Source organism: Synchiropus splendidus, chromosome 16 (genome assembly GCF_027744825.2).
Source record: "Synchiropus splendidus isolate RoL2022-P1 chromosome 16, RoL_Sspl_1.0, whole genome shotgun sequence".
NCBI classification, from domain to species: Eukaryota; Metazoa; Chordata; class Actinopteri; order Syngnathiformes; family Callionymidae; genus Synchiropus; species Synchiropus splendidus.
The window spans coordinates 15,103,040-15,124,658 of NC_071349.1; the positions used below are offsets into that span (position 1 = coordinate 15,103,040).

A 21,619-nucleotide genomic window follows, 5' to 3' on the forward strand; every position below is an offset into this window, starting at 1 on the left:
TAGCTGCAATATATATATATATATATATATATATATATATATATATATATATATATATATATATATATATATATAAAGTTCTGTTGGTTTTAAAGAGACTTGATAAGAAGAGTTTATTGCAGACTGTGAGCTAGTTCAACAGCACCTTCAAGAGGCTTCTTTTCAAAATGTCTCCTACCTCCACCTTGAAGCACCTGAAGTGGAGACTAAGAAGAGCCTTTTCCTTCACCCATGAACACACTGCAGATGGAGTTTCAACCATAACATGTTGATAATTCCCGGGCAAACACTGTACAGAATGACAGCCATTAAGAGAGGGACCTTTTTTGGGCGTGGCTTGCTTTACCCACTGCAGACTACTCACCGTCCGAACGACTGGGGACGCTCACATACTCAATGTTGTCTGGTTCCAGTGATCACCTCCGGTGTTGGGAATCCTGTTGAGAATTTAAGAGACGAAAAAAAAAAACAACCCACTATTGACAGTTTTTATTGCCACATTCAGCATGTCCGATCGCCGTGCTGCTTCAGTAAAAACAACCCTGAACAAAAGTAAATCTTCATCACAGGAGAAGGCAAACACTGACTTACTTCTGGCAGTAGGATTCTTGTAGCATGCACACAAACACGACAGCACACGGTCAGACATGCAAAATAATTCAAGTATTTTGGACATAAAAAATATAAATAACATCACACTTATTACTCTTGTTACTACACCCTGAGTGCTCGATGGTCCTACAACCTTCATCAAAGGCTCTGCATACTTGTATTATAAGCTACACAACAACTTTGGTCCTCACAATAAATAAACATGCCACAATATTTCAAGACAAAATTGTAACAGTTGGTCCAACACCTCACAGGTCAAGAAAGAATCTGAGTGCAAATGCTTTACATTTTCTGAGAAAAAAAAAACATAAAAAAGACAAATGATCCACTCCTACATTTCTATACAGCACAGCCTCCTTCATTTGTACAGTTAAAAGTAGCTGGCCGAAAACTATAAAAGGGATTCGATCCACAATAAATCGAGAGTTATGGAGGCTCAAGTTTCAAAACCCCCATTCAGTTCGCGACTCCATCATGTAGGCAAGTGATGGAGGTGAAAGTGCAATTGTTGTGTCAGACAATGCACTGTGACACCCACAAAAAGCACTGGAGATCAGAGGCCTTCAGGAGTTCATTCATAAACAGCCAAGCCCACAAGCACAAAAGGCTTGAGTTACAGTCCCGCTGGGTAAAGTGCAGATTCTCTTCTCAAGCAGGGGTCACCATGTTTATTAATACTGGCCAACTTCCATGGTCCCTGCTGGCTACCTGATTCCCCCAGGCACCGCATTAGCTACACCTTTGTAAGACAACAAATCCTGGGGCCTTGACAAGACTCTGGCCGATAGAAATGACAACCCCCGACAGAGTCCTCAACGCCTCCTTCAGTAATGTACCTAGCAGTTTCCTGGCTGTGCTGTCAGGTTACGACTCCCCACTGAACATCCCAGACATGCCAGCAGACGCCCTGAAGGGTCGATGGAATAGATCAACGCGGTTGCTGGGGAAATGCAAAAGCTGGTCAAAGGCTTGACTCTGGGTTAACCAACATGGAGAAGGCAATGCTCCTCCAGTTGCCAGTAAGAACCCCTGATATGGTGGTGGAGGACCTCAGTCCCTGACATAGTGGAGGCCCTGAAACATCTTTAAGAAAGCGTGTTTTCTAATATAACAGCATAAACCTCAGCTGGGGTACAAGCTTCCCCATTGCAACTATCAAAGGCATTGCATCTGGGTTTTTACTGTGGCCTGACCATGACTTTAAGGGTCATTTAAGCTGTCAGAGCACCAGCTCCACCAGTACAGACAACCAGTACTTGACTTGCTATCAATCACAGTAACTTGCTCAAACACAAGTCAGCAAAACTATGGAGTGTGCAAATACTAGGTCATTCACTTTAGCACACCACTGAATGTCAGATTTCTGAACGTGTGGGCGAAAGAGAACATATCAGAGTCAGATCCGGCAGTACGTTTTGCAGCGGCTTCATACAATAGCTGCGACTGGAGACTCTACTAGACATGGTCAGCTGTTGAATTATCTACAGTTGTACAATGTGTGACCCGGTAGTCCGACTCAGAGATACTGTAAGATGCTGCTGCTCCAGTTGAAGGAGGGATGTCACCAAGACTGTCTCCCTGGACGGATAGTTCAACCGCAGTAACAGGTAGGGGATTGATCTCCACGCTGGACTGGAAACAGCTAAGTCTGCCAGTGTTTAGAGATAGAGGAAGTTCTCTGAGCACCAGATGCTGATCTTTGACACATCCTTTGGCTAGAAACAGAGTTAGATTTGGCTTCAGCATGGAGAGGAAGTCACAACTCCAGCATGTGTTACCTCAACAAATCAGCGTGAAAATTGAGGCGCTCGTCTGCTCAGGGCTGGAGGGGAACATCTGCTAAAGTCTCTACCTGTTACTGACATCATCGCGCTGGGGCTGCAGACGAGGGTGGGCGGCCGGTGAGCGGATCTGATGATGGTGAGCTACATGATAAAATTCCCCACCCGGAATGAAGCTGGGGATTCCTGGCCTGGCACACGTCCTGAGGCTCGGACACACAGAGATTATAAGGATCCGATGTCTGCAAATGCCGTCTGCCCAGAATATCCAGTCACATGCAGGGACACCTGTTGGGCCAGCAGACGGGGAGGACTTCTCCTCGGTCAACTTGGTGTCATCTGTGACTTGGCTCTGGGCCAGTGAACAGCGTGCAGTACACAGACAAACCTGGCAACAGAAGAAAAGCATAAATATTAGTCAGAAAATCAAATTTGACCCAGGGAACACTCTGAGTCGTAAGAGCTAGCGGTTACTCTTTTCAGAGTAATGCTAACCATCTGTTTGATATTTAGAGGGAGATGAGCGCAGCATCAAGCTTGACTGAAATCAAAATTAGGAGGCTCCTCACACCACACCAATGCATGTTCCCTCAACTAAAGTTTGCTTTGGGCATCATCCTCCATCAAACAGAGGTCACTGGAGATCCCCATAATCCTCCCGTGAAAGAGCCACCTGCCATAGAGTACCACACAAATTCAAGTCTCAGTTCACAGAGAGACATGAGACGTCTGCAGGAGCTTGAAGGAGTTGGTCTCCAACTCTGGAGAAACTGATGCTGCACTTGCTTCTCAGCAGAGGATGGACTGAATCATGTTTTGGTTGTGATAGAAACAATGTGTCATGGCACTTGTGCTATCTATGACAGAGGATCCCGCAGGAGGATACGACCACTGGAACTGATATCAAGTTCTCGAAGTGGTTCCGGTCCCAAAGCACAGAGGGACAGATTCAACACCTTACTTAGTTTAGCAGCTCTCGGCCCTGGGTTTGTGGGCCTCTCATTGAAGTCTATCATAAAGAAAAAACTCTCTATACACAGTTGTTATTGTTGCACCATGTTTCTGTTTCTGTGCTCCTCACTTTCAGGATGTTGGTTTTAAAAGGTGAAACTAAAATGTGTTTTAATCGTAGGAGTCTTTCTGATGCGATGCCCAGCTTTGCACCTGCAGATGCATGCGCTTGGTCAGGTTTTCGTCTGGCTGACCCGTCGCTCTGCAGCATGTCACGCTGGCACATGGCCAGCTGTCCAGCAAAGAAAGAAAAAAGGCTTTCTGACTTGGGTTCGAGCTGCTGTTTGTGCTCCCAAACAGTATTCTCTTTCATTCCCTCTCAGCACACTGTGTTTATTTTGGTGCTCTTTTACACCGTGAGGCCTGACCGAGCTGGAAAACGTCGCGCTGGCTTCCAATAAGATGACACGTCCCGCAGCTCTGTGAGAGATGCAGACGCCAGTCCAAGGTGGCACTTCAGCGTGGGCGAGACTATCATTGATTCCAGAGAGTTCTGATCCAGCACAATCAGGAGCTACACAGTGGGCTACCAACTGGGGGTCAAAAAGGCAAGAGGCACTTCTCCATTCCACTGTCATGTATCATCAATACTGTTGACGCTCAGTTATATGGGCTTCAGAAAAACAAGCACAAGCTTCAGATGCCAATGTGGTTGCCATACAACTACTACCAGCACCATTGATGTGAGGCAACAGAGAACATGTATCAAGACTTATCATTCAGACCACTGTCTCTGGATCTGAGATGACAATTTTTCTGAGGGGAAGTGTCCACAAAAGGACCATAGGGAACGAGGAGTATGCGTGGCAGTGTGTTGCAGCATGAGTCACACACCAAACTGTAATCGCTGGCACTGGGGAGGAGGGCGTCAGAGGAATGACGGAGAGGAAGGCGAAGAAAAGGAGCCACACTGGCCGGCAGATTATCCTGGAGCAACATGGTAGGGTGGTAATCTGCAGCAGGGAGCTGAGGGTTAGGGCTAAGGTTAGTGGCAGGGAAAGGTAGACATCCTGGGGGGAGTCGGGAACTTGTGGCAACAAAGGCAGTGCAGAACTCAGGGCACCACCTGGGAAGATGCTTTGACCCGTCTCTGTGCCTGTGTGTGTCTAATATCAAACTATATAACGTTTTTAACAACCCCCGTTTAAAAAGCCTGTGCAAGACCAAAGACAATCTAATCGGAAAAAAAAATGTGATGCTAGGTTGCTAGTTATTCTTGCCATTGTTTCTTTATCAATTGTGCATCTTTGACTTTTGTCTTTAGGGGTGAACTCTGGCATCCCGTCTCTGTCTAACTTCAGCATCTTCCTCAGTCACACCATAGAAAAGCAGATCCTCCTTCACTACACCCTCTTTTTCAGTCTTCACCTGCCACACATTTCTCCTAACCCTCCTCCCATACAACTCTCATTGCTTTCAGGCATTCAACCCAACCTTTCAGTCCCTTCCTTTTCTAAAAATAAAGAGCAGTCACACCTGTAGCTAACATTGAACACCGCTCTGTTCAGCAGTAAATGCTGAACCAGATGGAGTCACCAGTGACTTTACATTGAAAAAACAACTCTGTTCGGGGGTGGAGCGCCAGCATCTACCTTCCCGACGCAGGCATGATCAGATTCGTATTAAAATGGCACATTCATTTCCTTCTTAAAACCGGGAGCGATAAATCTCCCCTCGCACTCGGACCGTGGAGACTTGGGGAGCTATTGCCAAGGGAAAGAGCTGTAAAACACATATGGTTGATATAACCTGGGTTTGTTAGCTTCAATGGGTCCTTAGAAAACCCTGCTGTCGCAGTGTGTTGAAATGAATCGCCGGAGCCAGCAGAAGAATGGATGGCCGACGCAACAGAGAAAGAGATTAGGAGAGCACACACGACAGAGATAAAGGGGGAGTGTGATTGATGACGGCTGACAGCTGATCATGGAGAATGCTCTCGACTTGGACCCGCTCTAACTCCCTGTCAGAGTCAATCACTGGAGCTCAGTCATCTCTCCACAAAGGTAAACTGGGCAGACAGCGTGCCCTGACTCACTCCTAAGCCCAACAAAGGCCGTGTCACCTCTAATAACACCCTGTTCCCTCCGAAATGCCACACACTTGCCTCTCTCCCTGGTTCATTTGCGATGCATGGATAAACCACCCGCTCGACAGCGTCCACCTGTCTCCACTCAGTGCCTCAACCTGGATGTTCCAAGTGATTATGGGTCGCCCAGGTTCTGATTGCGCGGCGGAGTCTTAGCTTTTTTTTTGTTTTGTGGTCTGAAATTGTACAGCGCAGAGTTAACAAGGGCAGATAACTCTTGAGAGGCAATCACATGGTTGGATGAATTTCTGATAGGAACGGCTCAGGCAGCGTTTGAGCTTGCAGTATTGGTTACCCTGAGTGGGTCCAGAGTAAGTAACGGTACCAGACTTAAGTTGCTTTGAACAACCGTTCTTCTTCTTCTTCTTCTTTGTCTTTCAGCTTCACCTTCAGGGGGGGCAACAGTGGATCATCTCCCTCCATCTAACCCTGTCCTCTGCTTCCTCTTCTCTCAAACCTACAAACCTCATGTCCTCCTTCACCACCTCCATCAATCTCCTCTTTGTCCCTCCTCTCCACCTTCTGCCTGGCAGTTCCAACCTCAACATCTTCATCTACCAATGTACTGGCTCTCTCTCCTCTGTACAGGTCCAAACCATCTCCATCTAGCCTCTTAGACTTTGTCTCCTAAACACCTGAGCACATGCGCTGTCCCTCTGATCCTATCCATCCTGCTCACTCCCAGAGAGAAGCTCAGCATCTTCATCTCTGCTACCTCCAGCTCTGCCTCCTGTCTTTTCCTCAGTGCCACTGTTTCCAAACCATACAACATTGCTGTCCTGACCACCCTTTTGGACACTTTCCCTTTCATCCTTGCCGTCACCCTTTTGTCACACATCACACCTGACACTTTTCTCCACTCTTCTGCCTGCACGTGCTTCTCCCCCTCTTTCTCACACGCTCCATGGCCCTGGACAGTTGAGCCTCAGCCCCACCTTCTTTATCTCTCCTGTAACTTCACCTGTCCACTTGGGTCCCTCTCAGTCACACACATGTATTCCTTTGCTTTGAACAACCTTTCTGTTGTGTTTTTCCATATCAGCCAATAGCACAACAATGGTAAGCAGTAAAATACAAATACACTTCAGATCTACTTGCCAACAACAGTAGCCCACAAGCTAATTGGCACACGTGACAGGACCTTGACACAGTATTTGTCATCCTTGTCTATTTCATGCATCCAGCAGAGCTATATCAAGTCAAAGCCCCAAACTCCCGACCCATATATCTCCAACATCATCAAATGTCCAAAGCACTTGTGTATGAAGTACAAAGTACCCACGACTCAGATGAGATGGACGGTCAAAGCGCCGTCCAGCTGCTACAGTTGCTGTAACAGATGAGTTTATAAGGTGTTTGTTCGCTGGAGCCAGCAATTTTGCCTCTGGGAACAGAGAGGGAAAAGTTTCGGGGAGGTGGGGGAGGAAAATGCGGCGCTGTTAGGGAGCTGCTGTGTTTTTCCAGCCGCCTGATTTGGCACCCGGCAGGTCGCACGCGGGGTCGGCTTGACTGCAACACGCCAATGACATAATACATGGTGTCATTCGAACATATAGCTGCAGATGACACAAACAGATGTGTGCGTCAACCTGTTTATGACCAAGGTGACGTCGTGCTCCAAGACCACTATTTGAGAAGGAAAACATGTCATCTGCTACAATAGGGTTTCACTGAGCCATGGAATGTTGGACAATCTTGCGGTGACAGTTTCATTCGGGGCAATGGGTGAAGTCCTTTGAGGGGAACGGACTGTAGGTATAAGTGTGTTGTGAAGATGCCACGTAGGAGCTGTCTTGGAAGATTTCACACACTGAAGAAAACTGACCGCCAAGTGCACTCATATTAGAGAACTGCATGTACTTCAAGGTGCATTTGGACCTCACATTTCCAGGATGTGCGCCCAAACCGAATGCGTTCACATACATGTGACACCTTCAGGTACACCCCCAAAATTCAGGGTTGTCAAGAATAACCTGAGAGAGATGACAGTGAGCGACTACTGAGCTACAGACGTGCTGGTTTTGTGGCACATGACATGTTGGAAGAGGAACAAAACAGGCTTGAGCACAGGTGGCTTGTGAGCCAGACTGCCTATGAGGTCCAACATCACAAATATGATTGGTTGTAAGAACACCAGGAAGAACTTCACACTGACCCGTTTCAAATTCTCAGACGCAGTTGGACGAGGCAATGGTACAAATCAAGGTTTTGCGAGGACAACCGTTTGAGTGACTCTAATTAAAATGAGGGGAAATGGACGCCAGATGCCTCGTGACAAACAGTGCCTCCGCTCCTTAGTGCCTCTTTGTAACCGGACTGTTATCTGTGGACTTCTGTGATTGAATTACCGGAAAGTTTGTTTTCGCTCATTTGGTTCTGGCTCTCGACTTGGCGCGGAGTTTAAAGAGGGCTACTCTTAGGCAAGTCCTTGTTTCTGGATTCACCTCCTGGCCTCATCAATCCTGTTGTGTCACGCTCAGAATCATCCTGCTGCTGGTAATGACCTCGCATTCATCATCCACCACGATTACGACCATTCTTGGTTTGAATCTTCACACTGACATTGTCCCAGAAAAGCTTCACTTTCTATGTCTTATTCTGCCAAGTCCACTGACTTCCTCATTCGATTTTAAGATCCATTTATTTCTTAAGTTTTCTTAAATCTTCATGAGGCTGGTGTGGAGTTTGTATTCACCTTATATTGGCACTCTGGTTTCCTCCCACAAGCATGCAGAGGATAACTAATGGCTGAAACTCCATTGAAGCTATCCTGCATGTACCCATCGTCTCACCCCGAGTAGCTGGGACAGCTGGGTATCATGGCATCAGACAGCAGCAGACCCACCTGTTTTACCACAGAGCGCCTCGTAGACCATCTGTTGGCTACTGGAGACTGTTCCGCTGGCTGACCTCTCCTGCGACGGTTGCCTGTTGAGCAGACATAAGATATGTGAGAGTGAAGAGGAAGGAAAAATCCCTGCGGTCGTCAGCTTCACTCAACATTATACCTACTTTTTAAATCACTAACTAGTGACTCGCAGAGATCATGAGGACAAGTGGTTCTACCTGGACTCGCTCGTGGATGACTATCTTTCTTTCTTAATCGGTCAAATCTTTTAAATTGCAGTTACGACTTCAGTTAGCTTCAGAGGTGCTTGACAAATGAAACATCACTAACTCAATTGTTCTAGTTCAGCTCATCTAGTAGGTGGAATAATGTCCTGCAGATATATATAATATTCAAAGGCCATTGTAAGACCACACTGTTTTTCTCCTCACCGTAAGACGCGCGACCTTATACATTAAATCTGCTAAGTATTTTTTCAAGTGTGGGAACAATAAATAAAGCTTAGTTGGCATTAACCTTTCGCCCCATAACAGCAGCGTGCCAGAGCAGCATTAAGAAGGTAATGAGTGCGCACACTGCCTCCTTGTAAGGGGCTGCACAGTTGTTCTTTCATTGCATTACACAACCACAAATAGAATTGGCCCACTTCGGGCCGCGGCGTACCTTGACAGGAAGCAACTACTTTCATATTGAGTGGGGGAAAAACACTTGACCTCTCGGGTTCTCACATCGCGCTCTTTGTCAACAGTCTCTCCCGCTGCCACCTCAAGAGTCGCTCCTGCCAGCGTGCTCCAACTTTCAACCGAGGGGTCTGAATGTAAACACGACTTACAGGTAGCTGGTGTGTGATTCACAGCGGATAAGGCTGAACCATAAACATGTGTTTGGCTGCTCCTGTGTATGTGTAGTGTCCCGTGAAAACAACTACTGTTGCGGTTGATTAATAAGGAGCAAGAGCAGCGGCGAGGCTGACGTTAATGGCGCTGCTGTAATTGTCACCCTATTAGTAATGCCACACGACAGCCGGGGGTTTCCGTAGTTACAGCTGCCGTGGCCAAACCTCACAAACAAAGTACCAAAACAGCTCATTTATTTGCGTTACAAATTGCCCCTTTCAAAGACTTGAGTCAATCTTGTATGAGTCTTTTCAGCGGCGGTGAAAAATCACGCCCCGGGTGATAGTACTGAGGTATCGCTGAAGAGAGCCAAGAGCTATAGAGTCATTTCCTTTCTCACATTTAATGCATTTATATGCAGCACAATGCTAGTCATGCAAAGCTCTGTATGCTTTGCTGCCAAGTTGATTTAACAGCGATAAAATGGCAACTTAAAGTCTAGTTATTTTTAATAGACTCCTCAGTCAGTTTCACTCCAAATTCTGTGTCGCAACAATCAAATATAGTTCAATACAAGTAAAAATGGAACTGATATCTTATAAACTTTGTACATGACGGACAGTAGTGGTTTAAATTAATTAAATTGAACCAAATAATAAAAAATGCAGAGCACGCAAAAAATATGATCTTGATGATCAGGAAAAGATTCAGGCCAAACTCGAGATCTTATCGACAGCTAATAAGAGACTGCAAAAACACACCTTGAGATTCAGAAAAGAAGTTGGTTGACAGTAAAAACACAGATAAGAAAAAGGGGACACAGAAAACAGGTAACAGATGGAGCTCCAGAGGAACTATTTGATAATCAAACTGCATGAATCTTCTGGTCCTTCAGCTGTTCCTGCTGGATCAGGAGCTTCAGTGAGCCTGCAGATGTGACCCTGCCGTAATTGGGTCGTTGTGCCCACAGAAATCCGATTTATTGAACTGGATCACGTAACTATTTTTCTACACACACAAAAAATCCCGGATTCTATAATTAGCAACAGGTTGCTTTGCTTTCCAGTCGGGCAGACATTAGTGTGAACAGCACACAAGGAGTTTTCAACCATCAATTTTCCTCCATGTATCAGAGGTTTTATCAACTCGTCTAAGTAGTTGCAGGAGTTGAGAAAGTGAGGAGATCTACGACCTCCATGCATAAACTCACATTGACAATGAGCCACCTATACAGGTAGATGTCATATGCCACAGGTCCCTTGCTCACGAACAATAACCTGCTATCACTGGTGGATGGGTGCAACCTGGAGTCAAGTTCTTTTGAGGGAACATGGAGGTTTCTGGAGTCAACTCAAAGACATCCTCCTCATGTGGAGGAGCAATGGTCTACTTCAGTGCCTCCTTGAGGGCTGCTAAAAGTTTTTTAGTTTTACACTTTTGGCTCGAGGGCCGCGAGACGCTCAGTTGTAATACATCATCCACATATGGTGGAAGTAGTGTGTCACTGAAATGACTTGACAGCTGCAAATCTGTGACAGTTAACAACTATGGAGAAGTTCTTGAAAAAAAAAAAAATGATGAAGAAAGAGATATTGCTCCCCACACTGTAAAAACCGATCATGAAACCTTTTCCACAGTTTTGAAAATTCATTTCATTTACACTTTACTTATGTCTTCTTTTGAGTTTAAATAAAATATATTATTTTATGATATTTAGACATGGTTTTATTACATTTATTTTAATCAGAATTTTATTCAGTTTTTCCAATTTTCTCAACACAACAATTCAATTTGATGGACATGACTCGCACCTGGTTCTGCTGCTGGTTGGATTTTTTGATGACAAATATCTTTGCAATGATCACATGGTTTCATGTCATTTCACAAGGTTTTGGTTTGTTTATGTGTAAGTAGATTAAATAAGGTTGTTGATCACAAATGAAATCAAGAGTAATGTCAGTAGTCAGTTCTATTGAATGGGCCTCGGGCCCATTTGTTCTGGTTAAGGTGGGGCACTAGATCAAAAAGGTGAAGAACCCCTTCTCTACTTTAAGTCTCTCTCAGGTGGCTGAGCTTTTCACATGAAGTCCAGGCGCCCTGGAGAGAAAATGATGATTTGTATCTTCTTTCTGTCACTCCAAAACTGGTGACCACGAGCTCCACCAGTAAAAGGCGAGCATTGTCTTTTGGCTCAGCTCTTCCATCACCGTGACACTAAGTCCATTCACTACGAAGCCCTTGATTTATCCGTCTCAGCACGTCGTGAGTTTATGAAGCGAAAAAAAGAAAAATAAAGCGAGCTGGAAACCTTGCCAGCGTCTATTCAGCTTCTTCTGCTCCTCTTTCAGAAGTCGGTGGTGAATAGTTCATTCAGTCAGCATTTTCAGACTGCTGATTGGAGAGTCTCCCGCTGTACAGTCTGACTCAGTGTCTCACTTTTCGGTGCTCGTGGAATCAGGCGGAACGTTCACCCTTTTTTTCCTATTTAAAAGCAAATGTCATTCTGATGAATAGATAAAACTGTTAATCGGGGAGGGGGGTGAGGGGTGGGGGGCTGGGTGAGTACAGAGCCGGTATATCAAACAGTTGGACTGCTGGCACGAGGGAAGGTGTTTGGCGGGCTGGATAACCTTGAACTGTATGAATACACCCAGCACAGTGATTCTATTATAAGCTGGAGGGGCTTAAGGCCTCAAGTCAGATGCCTTTCAGATGTGCCTCAATAACAGAGGTATTAAGTTGCCGCTAAAATGAGCCCTGGAAATAAAGGGAAGCAACTTATTATCCCGACTTTTCTCTGTCATTCTTTCTATTCCGCACATTCTTTTTGTCTTTCTCTTCATTGTTTCCATCCGTGCATTTTTGGACCTGAAGCTTCCGTTTTTCCCACACTTTCCCCTGTCACACTGGTCCACCACAAATATGTGGGACAGAGCGTGTATATGTGTGTGTGTGTGTGTGAGTGTGAGAGAGGGGGTGGGCGATGGAATTCCACATGCAGAGGGTAAACACGGTGACTGCCAGGAAGACACACACACACACACACACAGGAGCAAACACGGCACCTATCCGGCTGCCCTAACCTATAGAGCAACCTCTGCACTCCCGCCTCCTTATCTCTTTGCTAACTACTCACACACCTTATCCAGACCGTAGAGACTCTAGTACATTAACACCTACATATGATTTTCAAGGTAATATCTAGGCATTCCAGGTTACTTTGCATGAGATACAGTCATCAGCTGTAGCCTGAGCTCACCAGTACATCCTCCAGTTAGATCAGCAGACTGACTTGTGGAGCAATGGTTGGCTACAGAGCTCCCACCACTCACTCTATCATTCCCACAACGCACTGCATCAGTTAGTATCCAAAATGATATTTGTAGTCCAACTAAACATAAGCATGGTCCTAAGCAAAGTAAAGGAGGTTTATAGCAGAGTGGGATGGAAAATTGGACTTTGCTAGGGGCAAAGAATGAGTGCTAACACAAGATAAAATTAGAAAATGTCAAAAATGATGGAAAGCAATTCTCTGATTTCGAAAGTTTGCGTCACATTAAGCAGATAATGTTTCCACCTCTGCCAGGTCCCGTTATACGAGTGTGAAGAGCCGGCGCGTTGGCCACAGTGTGTCATCAACAGTGAGCAACAATGATGGCATAGTTCATAGTTCACGCTTCCCAACTGATTCTGGCTTTTGTAAAGAGAAGCAGGCGTCATTTCAGCCACCCCTTCTCCCTCTCCTTTTCCCCCCTCTTTAGCTTATCTCCAAACCAAACAGGATTTGCATGGGACGTGGAGCCGCGGCCCTGCCGCTGAACCAAACAGTGTTTACCATCCAGGCAGAAATCAGGCCTGTGATGAGGTTGTTTACTCAACAGCAGGATACGCCGCACAGCCAAAGCACTGGGAGCACATATTATAACTCTCATTAGCATTAGCCGTGTCCTCGTGAACCCAGGGACTCGCTCTCAGCTGTGCAGGATTTAAGCAGTGGCCGGGAGTCAATGTCTTACTTGATGAGGCGCTTTGTTTTCCTGCTCTGGCTCTCTCTGGCTGTGCTGGGAGGTTTCGGGGGGAGAGCAGGATTGACACACGTCGGCATGAGGCTGGAGTTGTGCTGGGGACAAAAGCGACCACCAGAGGAGACGGGGGCGATTGTCGCCTCACAGTGCTGGACCTAGGACACAAAGCATTACATCCATGGCTTTGTCTAGACATAAACACAAACACTTCATTGTGAGGAAACAACAACAATGAACATATGAACGCGCTGATGACAGATTTCCTCTAATCATACTGAGAACACGTGCACGACTCCAAAGTCAACATGGACTGTTGATGCTACCTGGTCGGTCCATCTGTAATGAGTTTCATTTTTCCTAGCTATTTATCATTTACAAAGCTGTTGTGTTGTTGAAGCTATTTCTTGGCAGCCTGTGTGGTGTGTGGGGTTAGCTATCTTTTTCTGTTTGTAGTATTTCGTTACTTTTTTGTTTTTAAATAACTTCTTGTGGTCATACACTACATCCATTTGTTGGTCACTTGAGTAACTAAAGTAGTCGTTGCATCACAGAAATTGTTGTTTTGTCCGCTTGTGTTCATTGATTTGTTTCTGAGTAATTTGTCTTTATATTCGCTCATGTCAGTTTATCAATAAATTTCACGGTCAGTTGTCAGCTGATCACCTGTGAGGTGTTTTTTGCCTGTTCTGCTCCCCTTGTTAGACTGTAGTGTCCCTCAACATGCCTAAATGTGAGCAGACATCCAAGCACTGCTGGACTGAAGTATCGGAGTTCACACACTATTGAGGTCAAACATGGCTGGAGCTGAGGTCATCTTCTCAGTGGGTCGGTCACTATCTGAAGCGACATCATTGAGTAACAGTGGCTTCATTAAAGCAAAGGCTTCATGAATAAGTGGCCATTGAAAGAGCAAATTCCATGAGTTTTTTGTTGACATGAGTTCTCTTCAAAGGCCCAGGGACTGTTTTCTTACTGACCTAATATTTCTGACTCCATCCTCGCAGCGCTGCTGAATGCTCTGCATACATTCCTTCCACGTCTCACGTCCATGCTATTTTCTCCGCAGCTTTATACGGCTATCTTGCCTGCTAATGGTTTTTTCAGGCCCTTCAAAGGCCCGGTGGTGTGACGGGGCCTATCTGATGTAATTGCTGCCTTGATAAATGAGAAGCTGAGTTTCCAGGTTAGATGGCCTACGGCAGGACGGGGCCAGGAGGGGCACCTTTGTTAGGCTGCCAGGTGGATGGTGGCCAAGCCGGCGAAGGAGCCGCACAGTCTGCACCCAATAACTGGAACGTGGATTGGAGTGCCGGAACAGCCCTCTGTCTATTTCTCCCGCTCGCAGAAGACATGGAAAGATGTGTACACAGATGGGGAAACTACATTTAAGTACATTCCCAACCGTGGCCACCAAAGCTAGCGGTGGGCTCCAGAGTTCTTAGAAAACCAACTGAGGCACTGCAGAGAGGAATTATGCTGTGAGACGGTTCAAATCGTTGAAAGAATGACTTTGCTTGGTAATCGAAAACCACAAGTCCCAGTGTTAGGAGCTTGTGAGTTTGCTCTAAAGCACTGTTGTGATGAAAGAAAGCTTCATTTGTACAAGATCACAGACAGAAGAAACGGCCTCTCCACAGGGTCTCTATAAGCTCAGTCATCCAGGGGAGATTCAAAGCAGAACCAATGCTCCGTGGAAGGATATCACTTGGAAGCCTGGGTGTGGTGAAAACTGATGGATGGAACTTGATGTGATTCTCTGCCTGCTGGCAAACATTAAAGCGTTTCTAGGAACCTGATTCATTTTTTTGCGAATATAAAGTTAAATTCCACTACATTCTTCGAAGGTCATCTTGCTTCAACAATGCCTTAACTTCCTCCTTTGCTCCTGGCCAGCTACTGAAACCTCACCGTGAGAAATCAATCTAGTCTCCACACAACCTTTGGTCAGGCGTGACTGAAGCGTTTTGGTTGCAGGGAAATTCATAACCCGACATTTTAATTGTGACCTCAAATGGAGAACTACAACGGAGCAATGCTGAAGCCCATTAATGGAATCTCACTCGTGCATTCCACAATGACTCACGGTCCAATATAAGCCCAGTGAAGTCACTCTGCCAAACAATGCAGTCTTGGGGTAAAGAGTCATGTTTGGCTTTCTAGGAATGAGCTTCTGCTAAAGAGGAAGTTCCCACTGGTAAAGCAGTTGGGAGAGGAGCTAAAAACTCCCCTCAGGTTGCTAAATAAGTATTCAAAGGTACCTGGTGCTGGCAGTGGCTCGGCTCCACCAGCTGTCGCTGCCGGCACTTCTGTTGTTGTAGTTGCTTGATCGCGAAGTGGAGTGGGTAGCTGCCCGCAGTGACCTGATGCTTGGGGTCCACGGCCGACACAAGGCCATAAGCGCTTTGCATCAGGCCCTCTTGGAGACTTGAAGGAATATGGCTGCGTAGGAAGACAGTTACACCAGTTGAAATACGTGATGCGGACACAGTGCCAAAATTCATGATAATCTTATCAAGGCAAAGATGGGAGGGTAATATGACAAACTCTCCTGGACACGAGGCGGTTGAGTGAAAGAAGAGAAAGCCTGCCAGTAAAAGAATGCAACTGAATAAGGAACTCTTTTTTTCACTTTTCAGTTCCTCAAGAACTTCTGGTTTCATTCATATCACCAAACCACAACCTGGAATTTTAAACCTTTTGACACACTCCACAGGTTTGTAAGTGGATTATCTGTCATAAGTACTAATCCTGTTATAGTCCTTTTCTCTCTTTGGAGACGGCTGAAGAAGCATGTCGGCCGGCCTATTCAGGATAACAAAATAACATGCAGCTGAAGCAGATTTGAAATGTGTACGTTAAAGAGGCCAGACTTGATTGTTGATGGCACAACTGGTCTGAAAGTCAGAGTTAAATACTTGGCATGTGTCAGTGTGCTTAAGCCAGGGGGAAGAATTCCAGAAAAAAAGAAATACTCGAGAGCCATGCATTTCTTAAAAAATAGAACTGGAAGAACATTTGGAGGTTGTAGTTGGAGAGGGAAGGGAAGAGGTCCACTGCCAATTTAAGAGGAGCATCCGGAGTTACTCTCCCTTTCATTCATTCACTACCAATTCCTTGCATGGGGACACCTATGACAGGTCACCAGCCAATCACAGATATACCACGGAATATGTTAGAACAGTGGCAAACAAGTGACAAAAAGGATGATAATATAGTTTTTTTCCAAAGACTTCAACTATATATACTACAGTTTTGTATGTAAAACTCATGTAAAAGCCTCGACAAAAGAAAACAGTTTTGAGTTCATGGGATAAGAATGTCATTTATGAATCATAAATACCAAAATCTGTAACTGTAACGTTCCATTGATAGGCTTGTCAGATAAAGCACAAGGCAGGGTCAAACCTCAAGAGAAAAAAAAATAATGCCATAAAGAGTAGTGAGAACTGCCAAGAGGATAGAGCTCAAGATATGGATTCCCTGGAGGCTTATCAAAAATTCCTTAAATTCTGTTGTCAGAACTGTCACTGGAAAACTGCAGATATAGTCACGTTGTATATTTAGAGGCAAGAAGTCCCAAAATTAGAACCAAATTAATCTCAACCAACAATGCTTGCCGTGGGACAAAAATCTTGAGACAAATACTGAGGAAGGCCAAACAAAAGATCCCAAACTCATGTGAACATGCTCAATGTGTTTCCCATTGTAGCACAAACTCAGGTTTTTTGTTTTTTAAGTACAGGAAACAACGGCTCGTCTGTGAGGCCAAGGATTCAAGAAACTAAGATTTCATTCTTTGTTTACAGCAGTCGTTTCCTTTCACTTGGCAGCAGCTTTCACACCGGACCGCGGGGACCTTCGCCGCGACCACTTTATTAGAGTATGATCCAGCTACTTTCCAGGTTGAAAGCGTTCCGTCCATAAATTCTCTCTGTGAGAAACAGACCTTTTTGGGATGTATGACAATGCAAAATGAGGTCCACACATTTTCGGTAAGGAATCGGCGGCTCCATCTCAAGCCGTTCATCACCCTTGATTCGTTCAAAAGCACATTATTGACGTGCACACCAGGAAGACCAGACCCCTCCTCTGCTCCACATGTCATCACTGTACAGCTACAAGCTCCAAAGACTCCATCCCAGGTCTCCCACTGGTCAGGCCTCTGCGCCTAGACCACCAACTAACTGCCGCAGCAACATGGACCAATACCAAATGCAGGTTGACCTCGACCTGTTGAGCATCTTGAAGGAAAATCTGCCAACCTCCTTCAGCCAGCTTGATCCCCTTCTTGACATCCTCTTTTCACCCCTCGCCTCCCATTCTCAGTCTGGGTGTATTTCCTGGGCCAGCATATACCCCCAATGTTGAGGGCAACTGAGACACACAGCCTGTGATCTTGTTCTTTCTGTCACTACTCAAAGCTTGAGACTAGCGGGGAGGACATAAATCCACCAGTAAATATAGAGCGTTATCTTTCGGCTCGACTCTTCTTCAGACTGTTACAGAGTCGTCATGACTGAAGACACTACTCAGATCCTTCTGTCCATCTAATGCTCCAAATCCATCCTTGAACCGTAAAGTTTATTCTCACAGTCTGGCTTCTGGTTTGGGGTATTCCCAGCTTCTTGTCCAGTATCAACTAGATTGGCTCAAACATGGTTGAGGTCAGGATGAGGAGACACGGTCAATGACCATCAGAACAGTGTTGGTTCCTTGGGGTCCAATAATGAGGCATTGCTGAAGATTTTGAAACGATCAATCTTTCCACAAAATTTCATTTCACCATGACAAGTAGCTTTTGAGTAGTAGACAGCCAGACAAACAAACTCACTGACAGAGTCATAAGCTCCTTGGCAGAAATGATGCAGAGCACAAGGGCTCTGTATCTGGGACTTCCCTCTCATGTCCAGCTTCTGCTTGTGGGTGTCAGCTTACTTCCTGTGGTGCTCTGCAACTTTTAATACAGCCGAGCACATGTGCAGCATTAATCGAGCCTTTGGTGAACGTGGGAAAAATGGACACAGTGATGACATCATGTCACAGTATCTACATTTCAGCCAGGTCAGTGTAAACAAGCGCAGATTTGTGAGTTTAGAGTCATTTGTTAATGTTTGTTGGCTGACTCGCCTGCTTGGTATGCTTTGTAAAAAGTCATCCAACTGCTGAGCCTGTCTCATGCCTGCTCTTAGAGCAAACACATTTTGACACACACTTACACCCCTGAACTGCATCATCCAACCATCAGGGGAAATCAAAACTGGGCATTATTCTTCATCGAGCTCAACCCTCAAAACTGAGCCCATCTTTTTCCAGAGTCATCACGATAGAAAGCAGCTTCAGAGGTATATGAGTGACTTAAGGCTCATTTAGGCTCCCTTTACTTACAAAATTGTCCTTTTTAAACATTGTTACTGTGACTGATCAAATGCTTCCATGTGTTCTTTGCATTGGTATTGCTGTTCACCAAGTCTTTAAGCCATCAACAAACTCCAAAACAAACATGGCAACTGTGGAAGAAATATTGATAATGTACCTCGTGCACAAAAGAGGAAAACGGAGGCAACGTTGTAGGAGACGGTGATCAGTGGAAAGATTGAGAATTTCCCTGTTTGTGATGTCTTCTTCGCATTAGAGATAAGTATCAGGTAGTAACAGCAAAACTGGCCCCACGGGTTTCTGGTGGTGCTGATCCCTTTGGTTCCCAGAAGGTTATTTTGCACGATGGCCTGGACATGGCACTTAATGTCCCGGTATTACATTTGCCACATGTTGCATTCTGGCAGTACAAACCATGGCAAGGGCCAAGACTCTTCTAAAAACTTAATCCATCACTGCTACCAGGTCAAAAACGTCCTGCTGCATCCGGCAGGTCTAGAGTCCAATCACCCTGAGTGAGAGAGTCACTTGACCATTATACTGTCTTCACCTGGGTAATTCCAAACAAAGGAGCACGTCTGTTTACCATGCCAGGAAGCAGCAGAAGAGATACAGTAATTCACAGCCTCGGTAGGATCTTGCATGCCAAGGATCATGATACAGTATACATCAATAAACCAAACCGTCACCCAGCAAAAATCCCATTTCAGCAGCTTAAATCAACATCTGTGCACTGCCAGAATTCACCAAGGCACCCAGGAGGACCTTAAAGGCCCAGGAACCTACGGCCTCCAGACAAATATCTTTATATTATCATACAAGTTAGGACCAACTCTGTTTCCACAACCTGCACCAAAAACATGTAACCCAGCATATTACCGCCCATGGCACCTAGAGGACCCAAACTATGCCAGGGATCAAGCTTCAAATAAGTTGGAGAACTGCTGTTTATAGGAGATAAGGCTCCCGATGTTGCAACACTTAAATCTGGTATCAGCACTAAGTGACACCAGATCTTGCCAAAACAAAGAGCATATACATCACCTCCGAGAGGTGAACATTATTCCAGGGAAGCAGGTTCAGAAGACTGAAACCCCAGATTCATGGGAGGAAATGCAAGAAGTCTGCCCAGAAATGTGGTTCTATAGCCAGTCAGAGAACAGACAAGCAGTTTCATAATACAGTCCAGTGTAGACATGTGCTGGCACCTGCTTGGTTGGAATCATGCTACCTGATACTGCTCTCCATGGATAATTTGTCGCATCTGCTTTTATTATACCGCTTGGATTTTGGTCAACATACAAAACCCACAAAGTCTCTTCTAAATTGAATGACCTGTTGGCCCAGAAAGTGATTGCAACCATCAACGAGTCGAGCGTCACACACAGAGAACAAAACTGTGGAGCGTGAGAATCCCTGCTAAAGGTGCACGTATCCCTTCTGACCCCATCCTTCTTTATATTACAACATCTGGCTCCAATCAGCCCAAGCAAAGTCATCTTTTCTTTAAATTTCAGCGGGGGAAGGAGGAGGAAGAAGGGGAGACATTAAATCCAATTTCAAGGGATCAAAGAAGTTATAAATTCCCTGCAGAAATTTTCTGATTATTTGGGCGGTTGGTCCGGCAAATGGGGCTGTCATAAAATCCTTTGGAACGCTGCGTACTAACAATATCCGACCAAGTCAAACACCGATCTCCCAAAGTATTGAACAGAACTAAAAATATCTTGTGGAAACAGAGTTGTGGAATTTCTCGGCTGCTCTGGAGCGAAAAAAAAATGTCGCAGGAGGAAAATGCTTGTGCTGCTGTTTTGTGTTTTAGGGATATGGAGGTCAAAATAACCGCTGAATTGAATCAGCACTGCTTTCTCAGCTTTCACAAGTTTCATGACTTCTTCATGACCTTCAACTGAACTAACAATTCAAGTTGAAAAGAGCATCAACAGCAAGAATAACTGACATTGACCTACTCTTTTAACGGTCGCCAAAGCAAGTCAACCTTATCCATCTTAACCTCATCCTCCCATGTCACACCAATCTTCTTCACATCCTCATTTTCCACATCCATAAACCTTACTGGCTACAGCAAGTCTGAGCCTCTTTCCTTCCATAGTCGCAGTCACACAAGATTATTTTGGACTATAGAAGTCATGTTTTGTTTTCATAACTTTTCCAGGACCTGGAGAGTGGAACATGAATCCAAGACCTCACGAACCCTGGCATGCACTTCACTTGAAAGGGTTAAATCTACATTTTATTTCTGTGGAGCCATAAAATGGTGCTTCCATCCAACTGCATGGGAACTGAATGAAAACCGTAAACACTCCAAGAGGTCCAGGGTTGGAGATAATCAAAGTTAACCACGTGTGTTTCAAGACACGCATTGGGATTCACAGCCTGCTGATAGTCAGTCCAGCGTGCCGGGGAAGCGGCCCTCTGGAACGCTGACGCAGCATACCTGCGAGATCCTGGTGGCGGCACTTCAAAGAGCTGCGCTGCTCTTTGTGGAGCGTCGTACTTTCACCCCTGTGGTTGGTAAAACAGTCGGTGAGCCTAACTGTTTCAGTGTGTTTGGAGCGAACCCATAGATTGTGTGTGAGAGAGAGGGGGGTCGAGGGAAGGGTTTTAGTATTGCTAAGCAGATTTCTGGATTAATCAAAAACACTGCAGCTCCCATGTTATCATCCATTCAAGCAAAGCAAATTAAGAGATGAACAACACACTACGAGGCAAACAAGTTGTTGTAGCTATTGTAGCTTCAAAGTAGTTTCGTCCCAACTTTTATTTTGAAATAAAGTCATCCATTTGCTGAAACTGTCAGGGCTGATGTCTTATTTAGACATGGCCAATTTTCTCCCTCTCAAACAAGGTCAAGTAGATGCCAAAACAAAGAGGTCCACTTCAGAGAAACATCATTCAGCTCTTTCAGGGAGAACAACTGAGCAGAGGGACATCACCACGGCAGTGTACTGGGTCTGCCCCAGTGCTTCCTCCCAGTAGAACACCTCACTTCGCTCCTGATTTGGTGTAGCAGTGACTATACT

At 45.3% G+C, this 21,619-nt stretch overlaps 1 protein-coding gene across 3 annotated transcripts in view; it reads right to left on the reverse strand.

The window, feature by feature from the left end:
• Positions 1-111: 111 nt before the first annotated feature.
• The window catches only part of ttll5 (tubulin tyrosine ligase-like family, member 5), a 49,585-nt gene continuing 28,077 nt past the window's right edge, over positions 112-21,619 (reverse strand). Inside the window, exons 28-32 of one of the 3 annotated variants that reach the window (XR_008412696.1) lie at positions 15,458-15,638; positions 13,191-13,354; positions 8,336-8,418; positions 365-2,781; positions 112-289 (exon numbers count right to left, since the gene is read on the reverse strand). Coding sequence is in view for 1 of the 3 variants with exons in the window: in XM_053845797.1 (XP_053701772.1) it covers positions 2,729-2,781; positions 8,336-8,418; positions 13,191-13,354; positions 15,458-15,638 (481 nt within the window). In the remaining 2 variants the exon portion in view is untranslated. Of the gene's footprint in view, positions 290-327; positions 2,782-8,335; positions 8,419-13,190; positions 13,355-15,457; positions 15,639-21,619 lie in introns of those variants that run through there. The other 2 variants (XR_008412695.1, XM_053845797.1) reach the window with 2 other exon arrangements.